The 25,100-nt window shown below is 37.5% G+C and overlaps 2 protein-coding genes across 3 annotated transcripts; both read left to right on the forward strand.

Annotated features, from left to right (window-relative positions):
• Window positions 1-3,017: 3,017 nt before the first annotated feature.
• On the forward strand, window positions 3,018-3,222 carry LOC141420693 (uncharacterized). The gene has a single exon (XM_074065050.1). It carries the CDS (start codon window positions 3,064-3,066, stop codon window positions 3,220-3,222), a length of 159 nt encoding a protein of 52 aa, XP_073921151.1. The 5' UTR covers window positions 3,018-3,063.
• Window positions 3,221-25,029, forward strand: Ifrd1 (interferon related developmental regulator 1). Of its 2 annotated transcripts, none has more exons than XM_020179383.2 (12): window positions 3,221-3,359; window positions 7,597-7,701; window positions 7,822-7,906; window positions 8,934-9,058; window positions 10,705-10,862; window positions 12,088-12,138; window positions 12,222-12,400; window positions 12,489-12,597; window positions 18,512-18,646; window positions 22,865-22,993; window positions 23,330-23,425; window positions 24,721-25,029. In XM_020179383.2, the coding sequence occupies exons 1-12, from the start codon at window positions 3,266-3,268 to the stop codon at window positions 24,808-24,810; spliced, it is 1,356 nt and encodes a 451-aa protein (XP_020034972.1). In that variant the 5' UTR covers window positions 3,221-3,265; the 3' UTR covers window positions 24,811-25,029. The 2 variants fall into 2 exon arrangements, with proteins under 2 accessions (XP_020034972.1, XP_020034973.1); XM_020179384.2 differs by lacking the exon at window positions 3,221-3,359 and adding an exon at window positions 3,371-4,333.
• The last annotated feature ends 71 nt before the right edge of the window (window positions 25,030-25,100 follow it).

The raw sequence follows: 25,100 nt of genomic DNA on the forward strand, positions 1-25,100 counted from the left end.
TACGGAAGATCTGGGAGATAGTTAATTCTGCTTAATGTTATGCAGAAATTCCAAGGAGCCATGACTAAAGTCATTCAAAGAAAATCCTTCATGTGTATGCCTTCAAGGAAGATTTGAATATATGTTACATGTTCTTTTTGCTTTGTTTTGCAGTACTGAGGATCAAATCCAGGGCTTTGTCAATTCTAGGCAAGCATTCTGCCACTAAGCTGTATCTAGCCCTATATGTGCTACATGTTCTTGAATCAAAGTCCCTAACACACAGATCCCATGACAGCTTAGAATTCTCAGGTATGCCCCAAATTCTGATTAATATAACATTTATTTTTACAATATTTGCGTGTACTTACTATGATAGTAATGTCTATTGGATGGAATGTTAAAGTAAGTTGTGTTTTATAGGAGAATATATCTTATGCCTAAGAGGTAGTACATAATGTCAAGTTGGTAACAGATGTGTCATTTACTTATTGCAGCATGGGAGAACTTTGCCTCACAGAATATGAAGCAGACATTGCTAATCATACCTCATATTCATAAATTCCCCTTCCTTTTTATCAACAGAACCTAAGATTTTATTGTCAATGAACTCAACTAAAAATACTTGTCTTCTAACCTTTTTTGTAGCTAGAGGTCATCATATGACACCATTTTGGCCAATGAGATGTAGACAGAAGTCCCTGGGAAGGGTGTTCTTTCCTGAATGAAAAGGCAAAGTCTGGCTAGGAGAAAGCTCTTTTGTCCTGTTCCCCCTCGTACTTCTCCACTCTTCCTAGTGTTTGTAATTATTTGTCGACTCAATGTTTGGAGTCATGTAATGTAACACTTATGTATCATGAAGAATACAGAAATGATGAAACAGATTTTATTTTGAGGGGGCTAAAAATTTCATGAGATGACAGATGTGTTCATAAATTAATGTAAAACAAGTATATATGTGATGTGGTGGGCTATGAATAAGTCTGCCCAACAAAACCTCTTAAATTGACATGAATGGATACAGAAAAAACAAAAACAAAATTTAACAAAAACAAAAGAAACCCCCAACTGCCTCAAATACAGGCAAAGCACAATTTTCAAGGATTACATTAGGCCTGAGTAATGGGCATCACATTTATGTTAACATAAATTGTTTTGTGTTGATGAAGAGCGTGGGGTCATAAGAAAGGAATCAAGCTACAGCTCTATGTTCCTCCAACTTGGAAACATCTCACTCCGTGTGAGAATGTCAGATCGCCTGTACAAGGTACGAGGGAATCGGTGGAAGCTGTGTCCTTGTCTGGCATATGTGCTCTGTGGAGTTTACTGGCTTACAGGAGCAGGCAAAGTAAAAGCAACCTTGCAATGTTGCCTTTGAATAGTGTCTTTAGGTAGATGTGTGGGGATGTAGTGAGCCATCAGAGCATCACAAAGCATGTTAATGAGTTGTGAGGAGGAAGTCAAGGAGTCTGGCTGAAGGCTTCTTAAAGGTGGCAGCATTTGAGCTAGATCTTAAAAGATGGATAAAATTCTTGAGGTGAAGATGGGAGGAAGAGAATTACAAGAACATGAAACAATTGTGAATGAACTGACAGCTGCTAAAGCGAGACAGCAGAGCTGTGTACTGGAAATAAAGAGTAGTCTAGTTTAGCTGAAGAACTAGACATGTATGGGAAGCAGTGAAAGATGAGATGGGAGAGGGAGTCAGGGCCAGGATAAGAGGGGTGGCATTTAATGTATCAGTAGAGAGAACCATGAATTCTTTTGAGACAACTCTTTGAGTAGGTGGGTCAGTCAAATAGGGGATACGTGAGAAAATTTCACAGCATCTTTGGGCATGAAACATGGGCTGGGAGCTTGGGCATGAACTGAGACCGTGTGTAATTGGAGAACAGGATATAGATTGAAGAGTTTTATTTTAAAATTAATTGCTTTGAGGGACACTTAAGAAAGGAAGCATGTATGTATTTGAGTTTTGGAATTTGAACATATAGAAGGGTAATAACAGTAAAGTGAACACAAAGGGAAGATAGGAAAACAGTGTTTGTTTTACAGACAGTGGAAGTGTGCTACAGGCAGTTTACAATAAGAGCATGGAGCTCAAGTGAGAGGTGGAGTAGTGAATGAGTCACCTCTATGGATGTGAGTCAGTGAGTTTGGTCTATCACATGCATAGTACACGAACCTAATAACAGACCCTAAATACAGGACAAGTGTTGTAACAAGGAAGACAAAGATGTAGACGCACATTGAGAAAACAAAATCCACTGCGATTATTGATATTTATAGCTTCTTGGGTTTTTTGTTTTTGTTTTTGTTTTTTTTTTACCAGCTGTTAAGTTCTTAGAAACTCTTTTCCCGAATTGACTGGTAGGTCAAATTGGCAGGTAGAGTTGTCAAGGACATACTTTTGCATAGAAACCCTAAGCCACTGAATCTCCATATGCTTCTAGTCTAGAATATGAGATTCACGAATGACACAACTAAAGTTAGGAGCAAGCACATCGCTATGAACCACAGTTCTATTATAGGTACTGATTGCTAAGCGAATTGAACAACTAAAATCATAGAAAAGTTCCCAAGGAGGGGAATGGTTGTACTTGGCAGAGGCCTCAGAGAAACAGAGGAAAGGTTAGATTGAACACAAGCCGCCACAAGACGAGCACGAGTGATTACGCAGCTCCCAGTTGGAAGCCGCCTGTGGTCTTCAGGCATACCGGCCACAAGACTCATCAGCTTGACTGCCACAGTCAATGGCAAGGCGGGAGCGGGGCGGGGCCACGACGCGGGAAGAAAGCGGGTCGGGAAGAGCTGGCAGAGACCCCGCCCTCTACCCGACTACATTTCCCAAAGCTCCGCGCCGCCTGAAAGGTTCGTGGTCTGGACACCGAGCAGAGATTTGCAGCATGGGATTGGGAGTCAAGGTCCAGGCACCGCCCCAATGGACGCTGGTGGAGAGATCTGTAGGGATTGGCTCGCGAGCACTTGAGTCCCGCCCACATATGGTGACGTCAAGCACCCGTAGGATACTTAAGGCGTCGTGGTGTCGCCAGCCCCGCCTTAGCTCCCGCGCTAGAGAGAAACATGTATCGTTTCCGATCACAGCTCTTCACGGGGAATTCTGCTGCCGCCACCGCCCACTCGTACCCCCGCCGCTTCTCGCCCCTGTTGTTAGCCGAAGACTCGCCTCTCAGCCGCCCGCCGCACAGACATACGAGTAGAAAGTGCAGCTCCATCGGCTGATCCTCGTTGAGCTCGGAGTTTGGGCGGCACCGGGCGTCCCACGATGCCGAAGAATAAGAAGCGGAACACTCCCCACCGCGGTGGCAGTGGTGGCGGCGGCGGCTCAGGGGCAGCCGCGGCGACGGCGGCGACGGCAGGTAAGGGGTATCCCCGCGCCGTCATTCCAGTGGCCGGCCCGGCTCGCCATCCTCGGGCGCGGCGGGAGTTGTAGTTCAGTCTCTGGTTCGGACGTTTGCGTCTCCGTGGTGCGTGCGTGACTGAACTACATTTCCCGTCGTGCCCAGGGCGCCGTACTCGCGCGATTTGGGTTTGGCACGCGAGCCGGACTCGGACACCGGCCGTGGGGGCGGGGAGGAGTGGGTCCTTGGGCCTCCGCGTGTGTCGTGATGGGGGTGACCCCCAGGGGGCGGGCGAATTTGGAGCTGTCCCCAGAGGCTGCTGCTAGCCTTCCCGAACTGTCCCCTATGAAGGGCGGGGCAGAGCTCGAGTGGCGCCCTGCTGTCACTGGCCGCCTGTGACTCTGGCGCCAACATGGAGTTCTCGGGAGTGCCAAACGTCCGGCGGGTTGGGACCAGCCCTAGCGTCACGCGGCCTGGGCCTCGCGCGAGGGGCCGGGGTGACGCACAGGCGCGCGAGTGGCTTCCATCCGGCTGCCTCCTTGCGCGTCCCGCGTGTTCACCTGGTCGGCGGAGGCATCAGAGGCTGGGGTCAGCTCGCCACCCTAAGCTCGGCTCCTAACCCTGACACCTGCAGAATCCCCACGCACCAAACTCCAGTGCTCGCAACCCAGGCGAACTCCTGCTCGCCGGGGCAGAGACCGCGCTCTTCATGCCGCAGTCTATACCTTCTCTGCAGTGCGTCCCGTTGGAACAGGTGTGACGAGCTCAGGTTGCAGTTGGCTCGAACTTTAGGGTTTTGTGTCCTTTCTGCAAAGTAGAAGCGTTTCCTGAATGGCTAGGTGCTTAATTAACTGTGTTGGTCCTCTACTTCCTAACGATGCGGTGAAGAAAAAAAGGTTTCCTGACTGCAAAACTCTTGTGTAGGAGACGCCACACTGAACTCAAATCGAGTAGTGTTACTCTCTGTTGAGATTATGGACTTTTGAATATTGGTAAGTCATTATCACATCAAACTATTAGCCAGAAGGTATTTGTTGACACCGTTGCCATTGTGTCTTCGGAATGATAAGCCTTTTTTCATTAGAAAAGTAAAGGTACTAGTTACCGTGTTAAAGATTATTGGAAACTGGCATTTAGAAAGCTTTTCTGTAGGATTTAGGCAGCCCAAAAACTTGGGACCATGTATGAGACGTTTATAATCGACAATGAGAATGGATTATTTATTATAAATAAAAATTTTCCTTTTTCTTTAGATAGCTCTTTATTGGATGCTGTTTGGGTTTGTGAAATTTATTCTTTATCTGTGAACTATGTAGTTTGTGGCATCTAGTTGCTCTGGTCGAATTGAGGATTCTGCTTACCTCTGCACCTTTTCCGGAATCTGAATAAACATTTGAATTCTTTCTAGAAGAGCCTTATTTTATTCTTTGAGTTTACCTTTTGTTAATGAAATGCAAGTAACGGAGAAGCAGCAAGCTAAAGGCATTGTGTTAATAGTGGTCTAAATCATAAACCTCAATTCCAGCAGCCTCCTCCCTCCCCAAGCCTCTTTATTTCCTTGTTACAGTGCTGTGGAGGAATTGCCTTTCACATTTCGTTTCAGGGCTCATTCGTGACCTAGTATCCAGCCTATCACTGCTGCCTTGTTAATTATTTTTAGTAGAAAAGATACATTTAAACGCTGTATTTTAACACATTCAGTACAAGCATTTAAATATTGATTTTTAGTGTATGTAAACAAATGGAAAGTAATTCTTTGATAAGCTTATAAAACTCCATGCTTGACCATTTTTGGAAGATTACATTAGAACTTGTCAACTGGTTGCTTCTTGTAAGTGGAACCGGGGAAAGGCATGGGGGTGAGATTGGCGTTTTTAGTAACTAACTTGGTTTATGTGTTTCACATATTCAATTAAAAAATGACTAAATACTAAGTAGAAGGGATGGAAAATTGTCAAACTTTTACTTACAAACTTCTTAACCTTATCGATATTTTTAATGACATCTAGAACAAAGCCGATTTAAATGAGGTCCCCGCTGTATGACGGGGGTAACCAACTTCTGTGTATCACTTTCATGGATTTTTCCACTTAGACTTATTTTTTAAGTTGGGGAGTTCTAGGAAGCTAAGAAAATTGACCTCTTACACAAGTGTGTATTCCTCTGTCATAGTACTTACTGTAATTTAAGGACAGCGTTTTTAAGAAAGAAAAAAATCTTGATAGTAAGCCTTCTAGAAATGAGGACTGGATGTGTCTTAGAGTGCCATCTCATCAATGATACTTAAGTATCACAAGGTGAGTGTGACCTAGATAGCAGGCACTCATACAAGGTTAATTTCCTGGATTTTAAAAAACTTTTCCTTGTCATGGAAAGAAATCACTGAAACTGATTAGTTAAGAGAGGGGAGCTGAGTAAGAGCTGCATAGGAATAGAAATAGGCTGAACATAAAAAATACAAATGTAAATTGAATTGTGAGTAATGCAGTAGAATTAATCTAATAATGATACTAAACTACTGCTCTAACTTTTAGTCATGAAGAGAATGTAAGACAAATCCATAATAGTGTAGGTGATAGGTATTTGTTTATTTCCTTTATTACTTACTCTTTGTACCATACTACTTTGATTGGCACTGCTTTGGTATTGAGCAAGCAGATTTGAAGGCCACTATGTTAATTTAAAAATCTGCTAAGTTCATTCTCTCTTTTGGTGGCACTGGGGTTTGAACTCAGGGCCTCACACTTGATATGCAGGTGCTCTACTACTTGAGCTGTTCTACTAGCCCTGTTGCATGGGGCTAGCTTAGCACCATGATCTTTATTTCTGCCTCCTGAGTAGCTAGGATTATAGGCATGAGCCACTGGAGCCCTGCTCAGTTCTCTGTTTTTGATTTTAAAAAAAGGGACAACCTGTTCTATTTAAAAGAAAAATAACCCAATTATAACAGACTTAAGGTAGTATAAATATTGTGACTTGAATATAAGGAGCTAATGATATTTGGTGTAATCTTTGATTTTACTGGTACAAGGAAATTGAGCTCAGACGTAAATCAGGTGACTCAAGGTCACTTTAGGGGCAGAGTTTGGGACGCATTTTAACTCAGTGCTCAAGGTAATTCATGACTGGGTAATTTTTTATTAGCATGAAATCCTGAAGTTACAAATTTATTCCTGAAGTTAATGATTGAGAAAAATATTGTAGTTTTTAAAAGAGATTTTTTTTTTAAAATAACCACTACTGATATTTATAACTCTTGGCTGTGTTAAAACCTTTCTTTTAATAAGTAATTTATCTTAATAGGTTTTTATACATATCAAATAACAAAACTTCAATTTTAAGCCTTTTTTTTTTTTTGGTATTGGGGATTGAATTCAGGCCTTGAGCTTGCTGAGCAAGCACTACACTAGAGCCATCCCCAAGTGTTTTGCTTTTTTGTTAGTTTTTTACAGGGTCTCACACTTTTGCCCAGGCCTGAACCAGACCATGATCCTCCTACCTCTGCCTCCTGAGTTGCTGGGATTATAGGTGTTTACCACTGTGCTTGATCCCAGCTTTTTTTCTTTTCTCAATTTATCTTTAAACGTCCCTCTTTCAACTCCTTTTCCCTTTAACAAGACATGTAACCTAAAAACCCATTCAACAGTTAATGTTTACTGAATCCAGTCATTCTCATTAGAAAATATTTGTGTCATTTGGATCTGTGACCATAGTACTCTTTCTAGATTTATTTTTATTTTGTTCATGATTTGTAATGGTTTGGAAGTAATTTTTTCATCTTTTAGATCATACTGACGCCTCTTGTTAGATGATTAATCTATTTCTGAAGTTGATTTATATTGTAAATAGTTGGTGCTCTTATATACAGGTTAGGTAAATTGATTTATTTTAAGAATATTTAAGTAGGTCCTTTTGTGATATAATGTTTTTTAAGAATTAGGTTTATTTTTATTACTGGATTTCTCTTAAATAAACTTTAAAATTCCCAAGTGAAGTATTTGTACATATAAGCTGGGTATGGTGGTACACACCTGTAATCCCAGCTATTTGGGAGGTGGAAGCAGTTCATGGTCAGCTCTGGCAGTTATTGAGATCCTATCTCAAAAACAAAATACAAAATGGGAGAAAGGGGGGTGTGGCTCAGTTGTTAAGAGTGCTTGCATAGCATGCTTTAGGTTTGTGAGTTCAGTGTCACAGCCTAAAGCAGTTTTATTCAAAACAAAGCAAAAGAACGTCTTTCTCTTTTATTTACTAGGTGGTCAGCATCGAAATGTTCAACCTTTTAGTGATGAAGATGCATCTATTGAAACAATGAGCCATTGCAGTGGTTTCAGTGATCCTTCCAGCTTTGCTGAAGATGGTATGAGTTCTAAAATTGCAACTTTAGATGAAGATTTCTTTATAGCTAAGGTATACTCTTACTTTCCCCTATGTGCTTTTTCCTCTTTAAATTACAGTGGTGGTTTATATTATTCTGTAGGACCGGAAGTCCTTGATGAGGAAGGAACTCAAGAAGACTTAGAGTATAAATTGAAGGGATTAATTGACCTAACCCTGGATAAGAGGTAGGAAACACTAATTCCTTTCCTTTTTGGGTTATTCTAATCAGTTATCTTACTGCATAATGCTTGTAGGTCTCTGATACAAGAATGTTTTTCTCAAGCTTTGAGTTTTTTACTTTGATTTAATGTTTCTTGTTCCTTTTGCCTTTTTAGTGGGGGTAGTGACATGCCACTAGTTATAGAGTTATAGATTGATTTGGACTGGTTATGCTTCTAGCATAATAGCACATATGTAAATGTGTTTGATTATAAATGAAATAGATTTTTTAATGAAAAGCTAATCTTCAGCTAGAAATGACAACTAAACCTTGCTTTAAGCTGCCTGTTCACTAATTTTCTCATGGACATGAAAATTATCAAAGCTGAATTGTTTTCTTCATAGTAACTTAGAACTGACTTAAGCAGATGAAAATAAAAAGAAGCCTAAAAGATGCAAACATGAATTCTAGCCTTGTAGTCTTAAGAAATATGAATTTAGCCAGGCACAGTGGCACGTGCTTGTAGCCACAGTTACTTTGGGAGGCAGAGGTGGGAGGATCACTTGAACTCAGGAATTCAAGACTAGCCTCTGCAATGTAACAAAATGAAACTAAACTAAGCAAAAACTGTAAATTTGTCTAAACGTGTAATAGAAGAACATGTCTTTTACATTGAAACTGTAAAACATGGTCATTTAAAGATGTGGTTATCAAACTAGTAAATGAGCTGGGCATGGTGGCTGGCACACACATATAATCCCAGCACTCAAGAGGCAGAGGTAAGAGAATCATGAATTCGAGGCCAACATGACCTACATAGGTGAGTACCACACCAGCCTGGACTACATAGGGAAGCCTGGTCTTAAAAACTAGCTAATAAAGAAAGCTGCTAAAGCAGCTTAAGCAATTTTTATGTATTGAGGTAAATTGTAGATGAGAATTATATTACTGAAAAAATTTTAGAAGCTTGATGACAGTTTAAAAGATCTGTAAGTCATTGACTGATTATATACCCCATAAATCTTCTTTCTCATACATTTTGTTTTAACTAGCGCGAAGACAAGGCAGGCAGCTCTGGAAGGCATTAAAAATGCACTGGCTTCAAAAATGCTTTATGAATTTATTCTGGAAAGAAGAATGACTTTAACTGATAGCATTGAACGCTGTCTGAAAAAAGGTAAAAACCTTTATTTTTAAGTCACTGGCACGGAACTAACAGAATTTCCTGTCTCTGTGCAATAACATTTGTTACTAACACTAGTAACTTAGCTAGTTCTTTAGTTAGAATACTTGCTCTGTGGTCGGCAAGGCATATATATACAGTGCTTGATGTTTATAATTCAGAATGAGATTTGTTGGAAACTGTTTTTATGTACTGAGAATTGAAACTAGGAAGGATTCCTTGTTTTATCAGAAGAGGTATTGCTTTTCTTTGGTTATATAAGAGTGGCTTGAAAGTTTGTGTCAGAGGGTAGTATAAAGTGTTTCAAAAGACATCTTACAGGGCTGGGGGAGTGGCTAAAGTGGTAGAGTGGCTGTCTAGCAAGCCTAGCAAGCATGATATCCTGAGTTCAAGCCCTAGTACCACCAAAAACAAGAGCCATCTTACTATTTCATTTTCTAAACCTGAAAATGTATCATAATCTTCCAGCTCATTTTCCCTCCCACTTGTTTAAAACACCACTTTTCCTATAGATGATATAATTTTCATAATATCCCTTGGAATATTTGAATTCTGGAACTTTATAGTAGAAATTCTGGAATTCATATTGTTGGATAATAGAACTTTTAACTAAAGTTTAAAAGTCCTTTTAAGACTAAAAGTCTAAAAATTAAGTCTAGAAGATTTGCATTTGCCAGTTTACTTATTTTTTCAAGTAAGAACATTATGCAAATAATTAATTTCTATCATTATCATTTGATTAACAAAATAATTCTTATACCAAAAATATAGGAGGTATATGTTTCTTCTAATCCAATGAACTTTATATCCGTATTCTCACTCTGCCTCAGGGTGAAAGCTTTGTTATAGATGAAACCCTTGATCAAATCCACCCTCTCATTGTACAGAATAAGGAAAGCCTAGGAAGAGTGAGATGGCTGCTTATATAACTTTAGTATAGGTGAAAGCAAAGCCAATTTTTTGAGCTAACACATGGCTTTTTAAAGTATTTTACATTGAAACAGCATCCATAACAGTGATTGACTAGGTGACTTAAAAAATTCTATTCCAGTCTGCATATTTTATAGATTTTTAATTTAACAGATAATAATTTCAGTAGTTGCTCAAACTCTTCAGTGCATAATGGTCGTAAAAAAAAAATCTACATTTAAAGACTTTTATTTTTAATTCCTCATTTAGTTTTAAAAGATTTAGAAAGAAACCCTGAAGGGTTGCCTAATGGGCCATGTACTTCTGAAATGCTTAGAAGATTAATGCAAGGGCTATTTGGACACGTTCATGAGTACCTTAAGGAATTAGAAGGAAGAAATGGACATGAAATATGTTATTTTATTGAACCAATTCAGCATGCTTTTAAGATGGGTACTGATCTCTATTTTACAGATGAGTAAAACTGTTTAGGAAATTATGAAGATTTTTTTTTGGGTAGTAAGAGGCAGGTCTAGGATTTAAATGAGGTCTGTCTATTTCTAAAGTTTAAGTACTTTAGCCTCACCCTTTCTAACCATGTCAAAGCCTGCAGCATAATTAAGTTTTCATAAATGATAGGTGCTATTTTGTAATGGAAAAGATTGTGGAATTACTATCTTAAGTCTACTGAAAATCAATTGTCATAGTTATATCCTGGCTTCTTTTTTTAGGAAAGAGTGATGAGCAACGTGTGGCTGCATCATTAGCATGTGTTCTTTGTATTCAGTTGGGCCCTGGAATTGAAAGTGAAGAGATTTTAAAAACTCTTGGTCCAATCCTAAAGAAAATCATTTGTGATGGGACAGCTAGTATCCAGACTAGGCAAACTGTAAGTATAAGATTTTAAAATTGGCAGGTCTACCTAGATATGATGCCCAGATAGAAATAATAGTATACTTTATTAATATTTTATTCTCATTTGTCTCTTAAATTTAGTGAACAGACTTAATGGCCACTATTTTCTTAAATTTCTCATACTCTAAAAGGTATCCTACACTGTACACATTTCTTTATCTTTAGAATTAAAGAGTCCATCATATACAGATGTTAAATACTGAGTTATTTAGGGGGATTGTAGAATAATTTTGTTTAGAACTTAAATGGTTTAGATAACTAATGTTTATTGGTGGATATTTTTTATTAATAGAAATACAAGGGTTTTTTGGTTTTTTTTTTTTTTTTTTTTTTTTTGCTATTCTGAAAAGCTATATTTGGGTAGATGTAGGAACCGCTGGCTGTGAAATACTCATCCATTTTGGAGTTTGAAGAAGCTTCCATTCTCTGATTGCTTGGTATTTGTTTATATATTAAGCCAATATATTTGCTTATATATAAGATATAAATATATAAACAAAACCCAACACGAAAAAGGGCTCAGGTGGTAGAGTACTGCCTAGCAAGCATGAGGCCAAGTTCAAACCCCCATACTGCTCTACCCCCAACCTCAAAAAAATAGTTTGTTATTTAAATTGTGTAAGGTTTCTGTTCTTATTTGGAAACTAACTGGCTTAAGACTTTTTCATGGTAGAAGCTTCATTAAAATCAATGAATATAAATGGTTTTAAAAAGTTAAAAATCAGTAGCAATCTTAATGTGTTTTAAAGGTTTTTAACTGAGAGATTGACTCTCTTTTATCACAAATGCTCATGTTTCATATCCAACAGTTGACGTTTGAAATACTCTGCTAGGCAGTTGTACTGCATACAAAAAGGAGACAATGAGGGGATAGTTTGTTCACCCTTCAAAATACTTTGCTTAATATAGAATAAGAAAATAATGTAGAAATTTAATCATAGACTATAAAGCTAGAATGGATTAAGAAATCATGACATTCATTTGCACACACTTTTATGAATTAAAGCAGGAGACCCTGGAGGAATGGAATCACTTTGCTCAAGTTTTGTTAAGTTTGGTGATGCACCTTGAGCTGAGACTCAACTTTTTTACTTGTGGTCCAGTATTCTTTCTCTCCCACCCTCCATATGCTGTGCTAATACGAAGTAGTTAAGAAAATTTTTACATTAATGGCTGTGTATTTCCTGTTTTTTTTCTAGTGTGCAACTTGCTTTGGTGTTTGCTCTTTTATTGCCACAGATGATATTACTGTAAGTAGAAATCTTGAACTCCAGTTATGTGCAATTATTTTTAATCTAAGATGGTTATGTTACTTTATATTCTTATCTATTAGGAGCTATATTCAACTCTGGAGTGTTTGGAAAATATCTTCACCAAATCCTATCTCAAAGAGAAAGACTCTAATGTTATTTGCAGCACCCCTAATACAATGCTTCATATCAGCTCGCTTCTCGCATGGACATTATTATTGACCATATGCCCAATCAGTGAAGTGAAGAAAAAGCTGGAAAAGTATGTATTTTTAGTTTCATGTTTTATAAAAACATTTAGTTGATGTAACTGGTTGCATTCACATATTAATGACTTAACTATTTCCTAGGCATTTTCATAAACTTCCAAGCCTCCTTTCTTGTGATGATGTAAACATGAGAATAGCTGCTGGTGAATCTTTGGCACTTCTTTTTGAATTGGCCAGAGGAATGGAAAGTGTAAGTATCTAATTGGCAGAGAAGGAATCTTGTGCCATAAGGAGCGTTATTCCATTGTTACCGACACAATTGAGGATTGGATAGTAAGTGTGGAGGATGGCCAATCACCTTGGTGATTGATTGCCCTGCTTTTGGTGCTGGTGATACAATACTTTTGAAAGTATAAACTGATAGAAGTTGATACTTGATTGTAGTTCATTATACTTAACTTTTGCTATCTATAAGATTGAAGTTTAGGGATGGTGCACTATTGATGAAGAGAGTTGTGTGTCTTACATAGAACTGCTTGAATTTCTCAGATACCTACCACATTAAGGTAATTCAACACATTCAAGATGATTATAATAAATATCAGACAAATGGATGGAATATTAAGTCAACATAGGTTTGGGATGAGATGAGTTCAGTCATTTGTTAATACTGCCTTTTAGAGTGGTACATATGCTTTTCATTTCTCTATGGGTGTATACTCATGGATGTATGTTAGTTACCATGGCTTGGCTCTTGAAGATATTTGAGTTTGGGACAGTTTGACCAGCTGCCTCAATTTTCTTGACACTGTTTCAGGTTTAGCACTGAAAAGTCCTGTGTTCCAAGAAATCCTGTCTCGGGCAAACTGGGACACTTGATAATCCTAGTTTGTGATCCCTATTCTAAGAATTGCTGAAAGAAGGAAATGCCTCAGACTTAACCACTGAAAAGACGAGATTGTTCTAGGTCTGTTATTCAAGTGATGTGCTGTTACTTAAAATTGAGGAGCAGCTTTTTTTGCCTGCTCAGAATCCACAGATATTATCATGATAACAATAAATACTGTAAAGGAGCCAGTAAGGAAACCCATGTATGTGACACATGGGTAACAAACACATTATTTCTAACTTTGAGTGATGTGATACTTTTTAATCTAGGGAGAAAGTCAATATTTTCAGAATAAACTTTGTCTGCAATTAAAGAAGTTACATAACAGTGAATACTTCCAAGTAGTTTTAATGCAGTGTTCTAGGTTGCTTGCCATATTTAGTTCTTTGTATTCCATTCTAGGCTTGTATCTTTAAAATGTTTAAGCTCTTTTAATCTACATGTGTGAGGTATCTGTCTATAACCACGCCCCTCCTTACATTTTTTTGGGGGGGAGGGTAGCAGGTAGGAGTGGAAAGTAAGTTAATGCTGTCAGTAGCTAATGATTCTCCTTATGTGAGGATTTGGACTCTGATTTAGCAGTTGATTTAATTTTATTAAATTAGCTAACGGCTCCTTAACTTCAAGGCACAGAAAACAGATGTTCCAATTTTTAATCTTGCTTTCCTCTACTGGCTGGAAATGATACTTTCCTTCCCTTGACATGCATCTTAAAAGCAAAGCAATAATCCAATTTAATTATACATGTAAAAATTTGTTTTAACTTTGTGAATGTAACATATTAACACCCATGTATCTTTTGTTTTCTGACTTAATATAAGAGAGCCAGGAGAAATCATTCAAACATACTTAATATGACTTAAATCTTTGTTGAAGGACAAAAATGAATTAGGTTATAAACAGAACTTGGTCTGCTCATTTTCCTTTAAGTAAATAAGTTTTTTTTTTTTTTTTTTTAATGTGTGTGTAGAGGTAGTGGTAGGGCTACTCATAGGGGTTTAAAAGTTAATTAAACCAAGGCTGGGTGTGTGACTTAGTGGTAGAGCATTTGCCTCATATCTGCAAGGCCTAGGGTTCCATCCCAAGCATTAAACTCTTTTGTGAGAGCTCTTCTCATCTGTATGTGCTTGCCATATATCCAGATAGGTAAGAGTGGACTCTAGAGCTATGCTGCCTAGGTTTACTTCACTCTTCCACTTTCACTGGTTGGATGATGTTGGGCAACTTCTCTATGCCTCAGTGTTCTTTTCTTTAAAACAAAAATGGTGGTACATACCTCATAGCGTTGTTGAGAATATAATGGGTTCAGTGTAAATAGTAGCATTACTATAAATGTTGATTGAATTGAGTATTGACTTCTTCCCCTTCCAGCAGGCGTCTACCTGTGGCCTTTTAGGAACTCCTGGGTAACTTAAAATAAAAAGGCTATAGGTGGGCAGAATTGCAGATCATGAGGCACATTATGTGATCCAAGCAAGATAGAAGGAAAATAAATCAATATGTAGTATGTCCCTGTTTTTCTATTCCATCCCCCACCTGACCTGAAAGGGGAAATGCTACAATATGGAAAGAGAAAACAATAATCCAAAGATAAACAGCATGCTCTTTGGAGCTAAATCGAATATACTTACATATTATACTTTAGAAGGAGCAACTTAACATTCTTTTTACCTTTGTTTCCAGGATAACTGTAAAATGTCTCCATACTTTTGACAAAGGTGTTCTGCTTTGATTAGCAGGTATTGAAAGAAATAAGTCTTTTGAAGTAGAGTCAGATAAAATCATTCTAGAGATAATAGTTTAACACTGGGCAGTGAATTGGAGAGGGTTCAAATTCTCTTTTAATGTTAGACTTCATATGATTTCTCTTTTTTCCTCTTTTTTGTGGTCCTAGGGATTAAACGAGGGTCTGACACATGGTATATAGGTGTTATACTACTGAATTACAACTCTAGGCCATAATCTTTATTTCTTGACACTTAGAATAGCTATCCAAGACCCAGTTTCATTTTGTTTGCAATCACTGCTAGAGAGATTTACATATAAATAACTAGTTTGAGGAAGAATTTTGTGGCTGTAAGCATTTCTCCATATCTAAACTCTTCCAGAAGTTTTCTGCAGTTTCATCTCATGCTAATTCCTCTTAATTTTTGAAATCAATTCACTTATGGAGTTGTTAATTTGGTATGAAATAATTACTTAAACTGACTGGTTTGTCTTATTTATTTTGTGTTAGATTGAACAGAGTATAATCAGAAAAGTTTGAGCAATTAGGATTAATTGATGTTTATGTACTCTTTCATATATTTTTAATATTTCATTTAATCATCATAGTATACCTTTGACATATGGATGGTATTAATTGTTTCTATTTACCTAAAAGGTACCTGAGGCATGATTATTAATATAATTGTTCCCAAGGTTATATAGATCCAAGTGGTGGATGCTTGTGATTCAAACTTAGGTGCCAAACCCACATTTTATATATGACATTAAACTGCCTTATTTATCTAGGAGTAATTTGTGCCATAGATTTTAAAAATGTAACTTGTGTGTGTGTATATATATATATATATATATATATATATATATATATATATATATTACTTTAAACCTGTAATGCTTACATAACAGTTCATGCTTCAGAATTTATGTGGCAGTTTTTATTTATTATCTTATTTAACCCTTAAAATTGTTGTGTGAATGATAAAAGAGATTCATGATTCTTAAAACTGAGTGTAGTGGGTAGTACACCTGAAATTCTAACCCAGGACTTTTGCTCCTGTTGTATAATAGTGACTGTGCTATTTTCTTTTCATAATAATAAGAGTTAAGATGTATCTCTGGGAGCCCATTTTTTAATTTGTCCCAGAGTGTACAGTTTATTATATAATTATCCTAAATTCTAATAAATAGGCTTTTGGAGCTACATTTTGTTATATTTTCTTTTCTTTGTTTTTAAAACTAGACCCATGCACAAGCACTTTATGGAGACAGTTTATTATATAATTATCCTAAATTCTAATAAATAGGCTTTTGGAGCTACATTTTGTTATATTTTCTTTTCTTTGTTTTTAAAACTAGACCCATGCACAAGCACTTTATGGAGACTTGTTCCTAAAACATTAGACATTTCCCTCCCCAAGTTTTAGTACTTTTTATTGAACTCAATGATTCATTAGCTGTAAACTACATTTAAATGTTTTCCATTGCTGAGATCATATTGGTGTTTCTTACCTCAGCACTGTTGATATCTAGGACTGGACAATTTTTGTGGTTGGGTCTGAGGTCTAGCTGTCTCCTGCACTGTAGGATGTTTAGCAGCATCCCTGGCCTCTACCCACTAGATACTAGCAACATCTTTCTCCTAGTTGTGACAACCAAAAATGTCTCCAGATATAGCCATATGTCCCTTTGGAGGTAAGATAGCTCCAAGTGAGAATCACTGGCAGTGGTTCTCTGTTCTTATAACCACTTGCTTAGGCCAGGCACCAGTGTTTCACACCTGTAATCCTAGCTACTTTGGAGGGCTGAGATTGGGAGGATTGTAGTTAGAGGCCATCCCAGGCAAATACTTCTCTAAAATACCAGGGTAAATGGACTGGAGGTGTGACTCAAGTGGTATAGCGCCTGCTTTGCAAGCACAAAGTTTAAATCCCAGTTCCACCACAAAAAAAAAAAAAAAAAAAGAGAGAGAAAAGAAAAAGAACTGCTTGTTATATAGATTTAAAAATCTTTCCTGCATCTTAAAAAAAAATAAAATAAAAAGAACAAGTAGCCAGTAAAACAAGTAGGAAACTGCAAATCTTGAAATACTGCACTTGTTTTTTATGTTCTTAGAATGCAGTCAAATTTGTTGGAATTTATAAATGTAAAGATCATTTATAATTTTAATACTTACATTTCATCTTTAGTAGGTGTTGTCTCTAACTCAGACATAGGTTGGATTGGAACTTTTTTAAGGGAGGTACTGGGATTTAAATTCAGGACCTCCTGTTCACTAGGCATGCACTGTACAATTTGAGCTATTCCCCCAACCCTAAATTGGAACCTTTGAGTAAAAGCACTTACTAAAGTAGTTAATATACAGTGTGAAGTATTAACAACAATAAGACAAAATTATGGTCTTTTTTGTTTGTTTTGGTGGTAATGGTGTTCGAACTCAGGGCTGTACCACTTGAGCCACATTCCTAGCCTTTTTTGCTTTAGTTTTCAAATAGGGTCTCACTTTTATGTTTGGTCTGGCTTGGACCTCGTTCCTCTTGTTCTCACCTCCTGTGTAGCTGGGATGACGGGCCTGTACCACTATGTCCAGCTTTCTACTGGTTGATACAGAATCTCGCCTAGAACTGAGATCCTCCAGATCCTGCCTCCCTACATGTGTGAGCCACTGTGCCCTGTAAATAAGCATACTGAATATATTTCAAACTTATTTTCAACCAGTAGTATAACCTTTTTAATTCTAGAAAGTAAAAAAAAAAAGTCACTTAATGCTCTTTTGAGATTAGATAATTGTATATACAATTTGAGGAAAGTCTAGAATAAGAACTGCTTAAAGAAGTATCTGTTCTGCTTTTGGTTAAGTAAGTTTGAATTATCTTTTAGTTTTTAATATGGTGTAAAATGGAGTTAGGGAGTAAAAACATTCCCCTGAAAAGAGATTACCTAAATGTATTGCCACATTAACAAGGAAAAGCTTACCAACTCAAAGTCAGCAAACAGTAATACATTTTATAGTTTCCCCATCCAAAAAGACTAAAGTATCTTCTTGTCTTAAATAATCTAATCACTGAATTATATCACCTGATATAAATGTTTTACTGCTTATTTGAAATAAGGACAGGCAACTAGAAACTACATTCTTTAAAAAGCATTACTGATAGCTTGTAATATAGAAATAGCTTATTCTTTGGAATAAGAATAATTGGATTTCTGGGAATGAGTGGTTTGGGACTGAGTAACCAAAGAGTAGAAGCTGTATTGGTTTGGTATATGTGTAGCCATCTCTCGTTGAACTTTTTGAAACCTCAGTAATGGATACAGTGGGAGCATAGTAAGTATTTGTTAGATGCACCTGGATACACTTGGAAGGGGAATGGTAATTGTTTTTGCAATAGTACACAATCTTGTCAGCATTTTTTCATGTTAATAGAAATTTGTGTATGTGTGCCCGAATGTTTATAAACTGGATATTTTTCAGAGCTATGCTGTTTGGTGACTATATTGTAAAAGAAACAACTAGTAACAAATGAAATTAATTGCTTTTCTTGGTCAGGACTTTTTTTATGAAGACATGGAGTCTTTGACCCAGATGCTTAGGGCTCTGGCTACAGATGGAAATAAGCACCGGGCCAAAGTGGACAAGAGAAAGCAGCGGTCAGTTTTCAGAGACGTCCTCAGGGCCGTGGAGGTAGGCCACTTAAATGCTGTAATAGCTACATGTTTTGAAATTGAATTGTTTCATGCCGAACTTGATATTGATAGTTGGATCATTTCGTTGATCGAATGTCATCTTCAGTCAATGCATTTCACTTTCCTCATTTTAAGACCAGCACAGGGTTTTAAACAGTGTGAGGAATTCTTTTTTTTTTTCTTTTTTTTAGATATGACATATAAAGGCATTTTATTTTTAGGTTTAAAACAAAGTAGGGCTGAGGATATTGGCTCAGTGGCAAAGCACTTGCCTAGCATATGAGAGGTGGGCCCTGGGTTCACCACCACTGAAGATTTTTTTAAAAAGAACAAAAAAATAAAAATCATAAGACCTATAGTGACAGAAACCTGTTTTCCCTTGTACTTGACATCATTCAAGTAATGATGCTTCACATATACATACTTAATATAGTGCTTTTTGTGAATGCATTTATCTTAGTTTCCAACACGACTTTACCTTTAAGCAAAAAAAAAAAAAAAATCACTGTGATCTCTAGAAAGTGCTAAAAAAACAAAATAACAAAACCCAGATCTTACCAAAGCCAAATAAGATCAGTATGTGATGCTTGAATGTCTTTTGTAGTCTTCTAAGCTGCTGTAATCTGTACAGCAAATAAATTGATACAGAAAGCTGAGATTAGAATGCTTGGTTAAAATGATCCCTAACTAACCACGGGCACTCTAACGGTGATTTTGTTTGGCGAGATAACAACTATTTCTTGGATTTAAAGGGTAAATTTCTCAGATTACTGCTATTTAGTAAAGCAGTTCTTTTGAGAAGAAATAAATCTTCAAAGACTCTTTCAGCCTGAGGAGTATATCGAAATTTAGAATGAAAATTTAAACTAGATGCTAATATCCCACCCCAAATCCAAATTTAATATCTTCTTGAGATTTCTTATATATATCTTTCTTCATTTTAATCAAATTTTAAGAAAGGAAAACATAGGTTATAAATTAGATCCCTTAGAATAGAAATAGTTTGATCAATGGAGACTGTAATTGCATTCCAATAATTATATTTGCTCTGGATTTTATAATCGAGAAATCACCAAAATCCCTAACTCGAGTAGACACCTATTTTTTTTTTTTTTTTTGGTGGTTCTGAAATTTGAACTCTTCGTATTTGCTAGTCAGGCACTCTACCATTTAAGCCAACTTCCAGCCTTGTAGACACCAATATTAAGTATTGAAATTAGTTGTATGATTAGTGTGGCAGTATTCCTAAATTAAACAAGCTGTTATATTGAGTAACTATAAGCTATTTTTAAATTTAGTGAGGTTTTGTTTTTTGATACTATAGCCTCCAAAGATTAGATAATAACATGTCCTAGATTTTCCAAATGAGACCGGATTCAGATTTTCTTTCTTACTCCATCCCCTTGTAATAGATAATAAGAGGTCAACAGGACCTAACAGAGCCTATTTCTAGGTCCCTTAGCCAAGGCTAGACATAGCACTTAGCACCAGTTATGCTAAGGAAGACACATGTGGAAATCTCAGTGTTCCCCAGCATCGACAGGCCAGGCCTCTTGTTTCTGGCAGCCATTCTTATCGTATAGTGTTCTACCCTCCCAGTCTTCGCCTACCCTCTGCTCTTCATCTCAGAATTCAAGTATCCCCCCTGCCCTTCTGTTAAGCTCTTTGTTCCTACAGCCTCTACTTCATTGCATCTGCCAACAAAGTCTTCTCTTCAGAGCCTCCATCTTTGTTCTATCCCCTTTTCACTGGAACCTAGCTTTCACTGAAGGACCCTTCCCTGGTGGGTCTTTTTTTCTTTTTGGTGAGTTTGAACTCAGAGCCTTATGTCTGCTAGGCAGGTACTCTACCATTTGAGTCATTCCATCAGCCCTTTTTTGTATTGGATATTTTTAAGATAGGGTGTTGCTTTTTTCCGCCCCCTGGTCTGTGATCTCTGCCTCCCATGTAGCTAGGATTACAAGCGTAAGCTACTGGTTCCCAGCCCCTGTTGGGTCTTTTAAATGAAGGCTGCTCAATTGCCCTAGAGGAAAATTACACATCTTAAATGTGATAGTGGCTGCCACACCATTTCTGTTTATCCAAAATCTTTCTTGATGCTCATGTATCCCTTAAATCCACAAATAATTACTATATAGATGCTTTGCCATATGTTTTTTTTTTTCAATTTTTTTTGGTGGCACTAGAGTTTGAACTCATGGCCTCAGGCTTGTTAGGCTAGTGCTCTTACTACTTGAGTCACTCCACCAGCTTTCCATATGTTTTTTTTGTTCTATCATAACTCTTACAGTAGAATCATCTCCTGAAATGTTAAGGAAAACTGGAGACCGCAGGAATAGTTTAAAGAAAATAAGTAGCAAAGCTGAAGTTTCTTTTTTTTTGGTGGTACTGGGGTTTAAACTCAGCCTTGTGCTTGCTAGGCAGGTGCTTGACCACTTTTTGCTTTGCTTATTTTTGGGATAGGGTCTGGCATTTTTGCGTGGACTGGCCTGCACTGCAGTCCGCCTACTTGTGCTTCCTGTAGCATACATCACCATGCCCAGCTTTTTTTGGTTGAGAATGGGGTCTTGCAAACTTTTTGCTTTGGCTGGCCTCAAACTTTGATCCCCCCAAGTAGCTGGGATAACAGATATGAGCCACTGCACTGGCCACAAAGCTGAAGTTAAATTCCACTGTCCTGTGTTCTCAGCAAGGGCAAATCCTGCAGATAGGTCAGGTGAGAAAGAGTGAAAAGTTTCAGATCTGTCAGGTAGGTAATTGTTCCATTAAGAGCAGCTTTGCTGGAGTGGCAAGAGAAGCCAAATTGAACTGGATTGGAAAGTGACTCAGTGATTGGAATGACTAAGTAGAGATGGTGTGTTGCCACTGTTCTTTTAAAAGGCATGGCTGTCATTGGAAGGGGAATAAGAGTTGGTAGTTGGAATGTGTGCTAGAATATAGGAGGGTTTGTGGTTTTCTGTTGTTTTGTTTTAGATGCTAGAGACAGGGTGGGAACAGGAACCAGTGGAAAAGGAACATCTGAAAGTAAGTGAGATTTGGAATTCACCTTGAATTAGGGAGTGGAGGGGGCCTGGTACTTTCTGGAAGTAGGGAGGAATTGGTAAGGATGAGTTTATAGAGAGTGGGTGGGAAATAGAATTCTTCTTGGTACCTTCATATTTCCTAAAATAAAAAGGGCTGAGACGATAGAACATTACTACTTTTTTGAGCTGCTGTTAAAACACCAGGTGGTCACTGTGTGTGCCTCATAGACATGCTTTCTCTTATATCTCTTATAGCTTCCATGGTATTCATTTTACAGGCCAAGAAACAAACTTAGAGATTAAGTTATGTGCTGAAATCACAAGTCAGCGAGTGACACACCCATGTGTGAGTCTAGAGTTCATGTTCTTTTCTACTACATTGTATACTGTGTCTACTGAGAGATAGAGCAGTGCTCATGGGCAGGCGGTTGGAGTGATCTTGCCCCTTCAAGTTCTGTTACCACCTTTCTCTTGTCCCTGTGACAACAGCAGACCTGATTATTCTTAGATATTCACCATTCTTAAGCATCCGGTTTTCTTCTTACGAAGTTTTTCTACCATTCTGGGTAACTTCTTTATCTGATAGGAAAACCCTATCTCGCATTTGTTCCAGTGACATATTTTTTGAGATACATTCCCATAATTATATCTTAGAAATGGTTTTCTGACAGAATTGTTCCATTGCTTAAATCTTAAACTGAGATTCTGCCTTTTCTTTTCTTAGTCAACCTAGCTGAGGTTTCCTGGAGCCCCAAGGTCTTCTGTGTGATGTATTAACCCTGTTCATCTTTACTCCTTCCTTTGGTCCCTGCTGCTCATCAGTTTCCCCCTTGCACCATTTTGTCTTTCTGACTCTTCTGCAACCTTCTTCCATTTTTTCCATCCGACACCAATATGAACACCTGTTCTTTTTTTCAAGTTTCCTGAGTATTTTTGAAATTTTAAAATGTTGACAACAGTGTGGTTTTGTCATTAATACTTCTTTAAACTTTGTGTGTCTTCAAGTCTATACAATTAGGAAAATATTGCACCCCCTACTCGTAGGATAGCAGTTTTCAGTCTTTTCACTTCTCAGGTATGGAAGGATGTATCAATTTAAAATATTGTTCATTTATTTCAGCATATATCTGTTTACAAATCATTTATTGGGTCATTTTAGTGCCTATGATAATTTTGTCTCTTCAATTGGTTAGGAACGGGATTTTTCAACAGAAACTGTTAAATTTGGTCCTGAGCGAATGTATATTGATAGCTGGGTCAAAAAACACACCTATGACACCTTTAAGGAAGTTCTTGGATCAGGGATGCAGTACCACTTGCAGGTAATTCAGTGACATCCTTTTTTGTATGTTTGCTTTTCAGTTAAGGAGCTATCATGAATGTAAGTCACTTAATTGGCTTTTAAAGTTAGCTGAATATCCAGATGCAGGGAATTTATTTTGGAATGAAAATTGAATAAATTCGAAACTTTCTTTTTGCTGAGACGTTACTGATTTGTATGAAAGCAAATAGCTTCATATAGATTTCTTCAGTTCAAATTGGAAGACAATTTGCTTTCAGACTTAGAAACAGAAAACAAATGACCTAATAAGTTCTGTTAATCATATTCATGCTATTTAGTTTTGAGCCTATCTTACCACCTTTTTCTTTCACATAAGTCAAATGAATTTCTTCGCAACGTATTTGAACTTGGACCCCCAGTGATGCTTGACGCTGCAACACTTAAAACAATGAAGATTTCTCGTTTTGAAAGGGTAGGTTTTGTTTTTGTTTTTAAGAGAATTAAATGTAGTAAAGATAAAAATGGAACCAAAGCTTTAATTCTGCCCAGTGATAGAAACATGACTGTCTCTATTGATACATAGTTTTAGTTTTTCCTGTCTTACAGAATAGCTACAATAAAGGTGTAGAAGCTTTGTTACATTTAGAATGTAGGGGTTTTCAGCTGGGCATGATGGTACATGCCTGTATTCCCAACTACCTGGGAGGTAGAGACAGAAGAATTGGGAGTCAGGTCAGCCCCTGGCCAGGTTAGCAAGACTTTATCCTAACTGACAGGGTGGGGGGGTGGGGGGAGTTGCTTAAGAGGTAGAGCACCTGACCAGCATATGTAAGACCCTGGGTTCAGTCCCTGGTACTGAACAAAAAGAACATAAAGGACTTAATGTTTTTTTAAAAAATTTTGTTTGCAAAAATTCTTATTTTTGTTTTTATTATTGAGATGAGATTTACATAAAACAGACTTACTTACTAAAGTATACAGTTGAGTTGTATTTATTACACACATGTTGTACAACTGTAACCTGTATCTAGTTCCAAAACATTTTCATCACCTCAAAAGAAAATTCTGTCCATAAGCAAGTCATCCCCTTCTGCCCCAACCCTCAGCCGCGTAAGCGCTGATTACCTCTTCTGGGTTTGCCTGTCTTGGAGAGGTGTTTCACATACATGGAATTGTACATGTGGCCTCTGTGTCTGGCTTTTTCCACTTAGCATAATGTCAGAGTTCATCCACATTGTAGCATGTGTCAGAACTCTATTGTTTTTTTGTAACTGAAAAATACCAGTTGCTTTGGGCTTTTCCAGCCTTTTGTCCATTGTGAGCAGTCTGCAGTGAACACTCACAACACAGACTTTTGTTTGAAGGCCTCTTTTCAGGGACATGACTGTGCCTGCTGGTGGAGTGCTGGGTCATGTGGGAATGGGAACGCTGCACGGAGCTGCTGCAGCGTTTTGCATTTGCACCAGCAGTGCTCATACATACTTAACTGGTACTTTTAAGGAATGAGCCCAGGGCCTTGGAATGTTGCCTGCCACTTCAGCTCCCTGCCACTTCAGCTAGCCCCAGCCCACATTGATGATTTCTTACTATGAAGTAGACATTAACTGTTAATTTTCCCTTCATCCTTTGTGTCTGTGTGCCTGTTACAAACATTTAAAATATTTCTTGGGTCAATTTAGTTCATTTCTTTGCTTTGTGAGTTTTACTTTTTTTTCCCCCTGTTTTATATCTTAAGTCTTACTGATCTATATGTATTTTTCATTTCAGCATTTATATAACTCTGCAGCTTTCAAAGCTAGAACAAAAGCTCGAAGCAAATGCCGAGATAAGAGAGCAGATGTTGGAGAATTCTTCTAGATTTTCAGTATTTGACGACTATTTTCTAATTTCTTTCTTCGTATTATTTTTTCTATTTCTAATGTATATAAGCTTTAGAGACAGTTTTTACCTTGGGATCAGCTTAGGTAATTTTTATAGTGGGTTGGGTTATAATTTAATGTACAGTATTACAAATGATGAGTTCTAATTATTGAATATTCTGTAAATCATAAACATGAATAAAGTGTTTGTAATGTTTGGTCTTACTTTATTTATGTAGAGCACAAAATGGTGGTGTTTCACTTTCTGTTACAATAAGAAAACCTGCT

The sequence above is a fragment of the Castor canadensis genome, chromosome 2 (assembly GCF_047511655.1).
Source record: "Castor canadensis chromosome 2, mCasCan1.hap1v2, whole genome shotgun sequence".
Taxonomy (NCBI): Eukaryota; Metazoa; Chordata; class Mammalia; order Rodentia; family Castoridae; genus Castor; species Castor canadensis.

Coding starts and splice junctions, on each gene's coding strand:
- Ifrd1 (XM_020179383.2), top strand. CDS start 3,266: ATGCCGAAGAATAAGAAGCGGAACACTCCCCACCGCGGTGGCAGTGGT. Junction 9,059..10,704: donor TGAACGCTGTCTGAAAAAAG/GTAAAAACCTTT, acceptor TTCTTTTTTTAG/GAAAGAGTGATGAGCAACGT. Junction 12,401..12,488: donor GTGAAGAAAAAGCTGGAAAA/GTATGTATTTTT, acceptor ACTATTTCCTAG/GCATTTTCATAAACTTCCAA.
- LOC141420693 (XM_074065050.1), top strand. CDS start 3,064: ATGTATCGTTTCCGATCACAGCTCTTCACGGGGAATTCTGCTGCCGCC.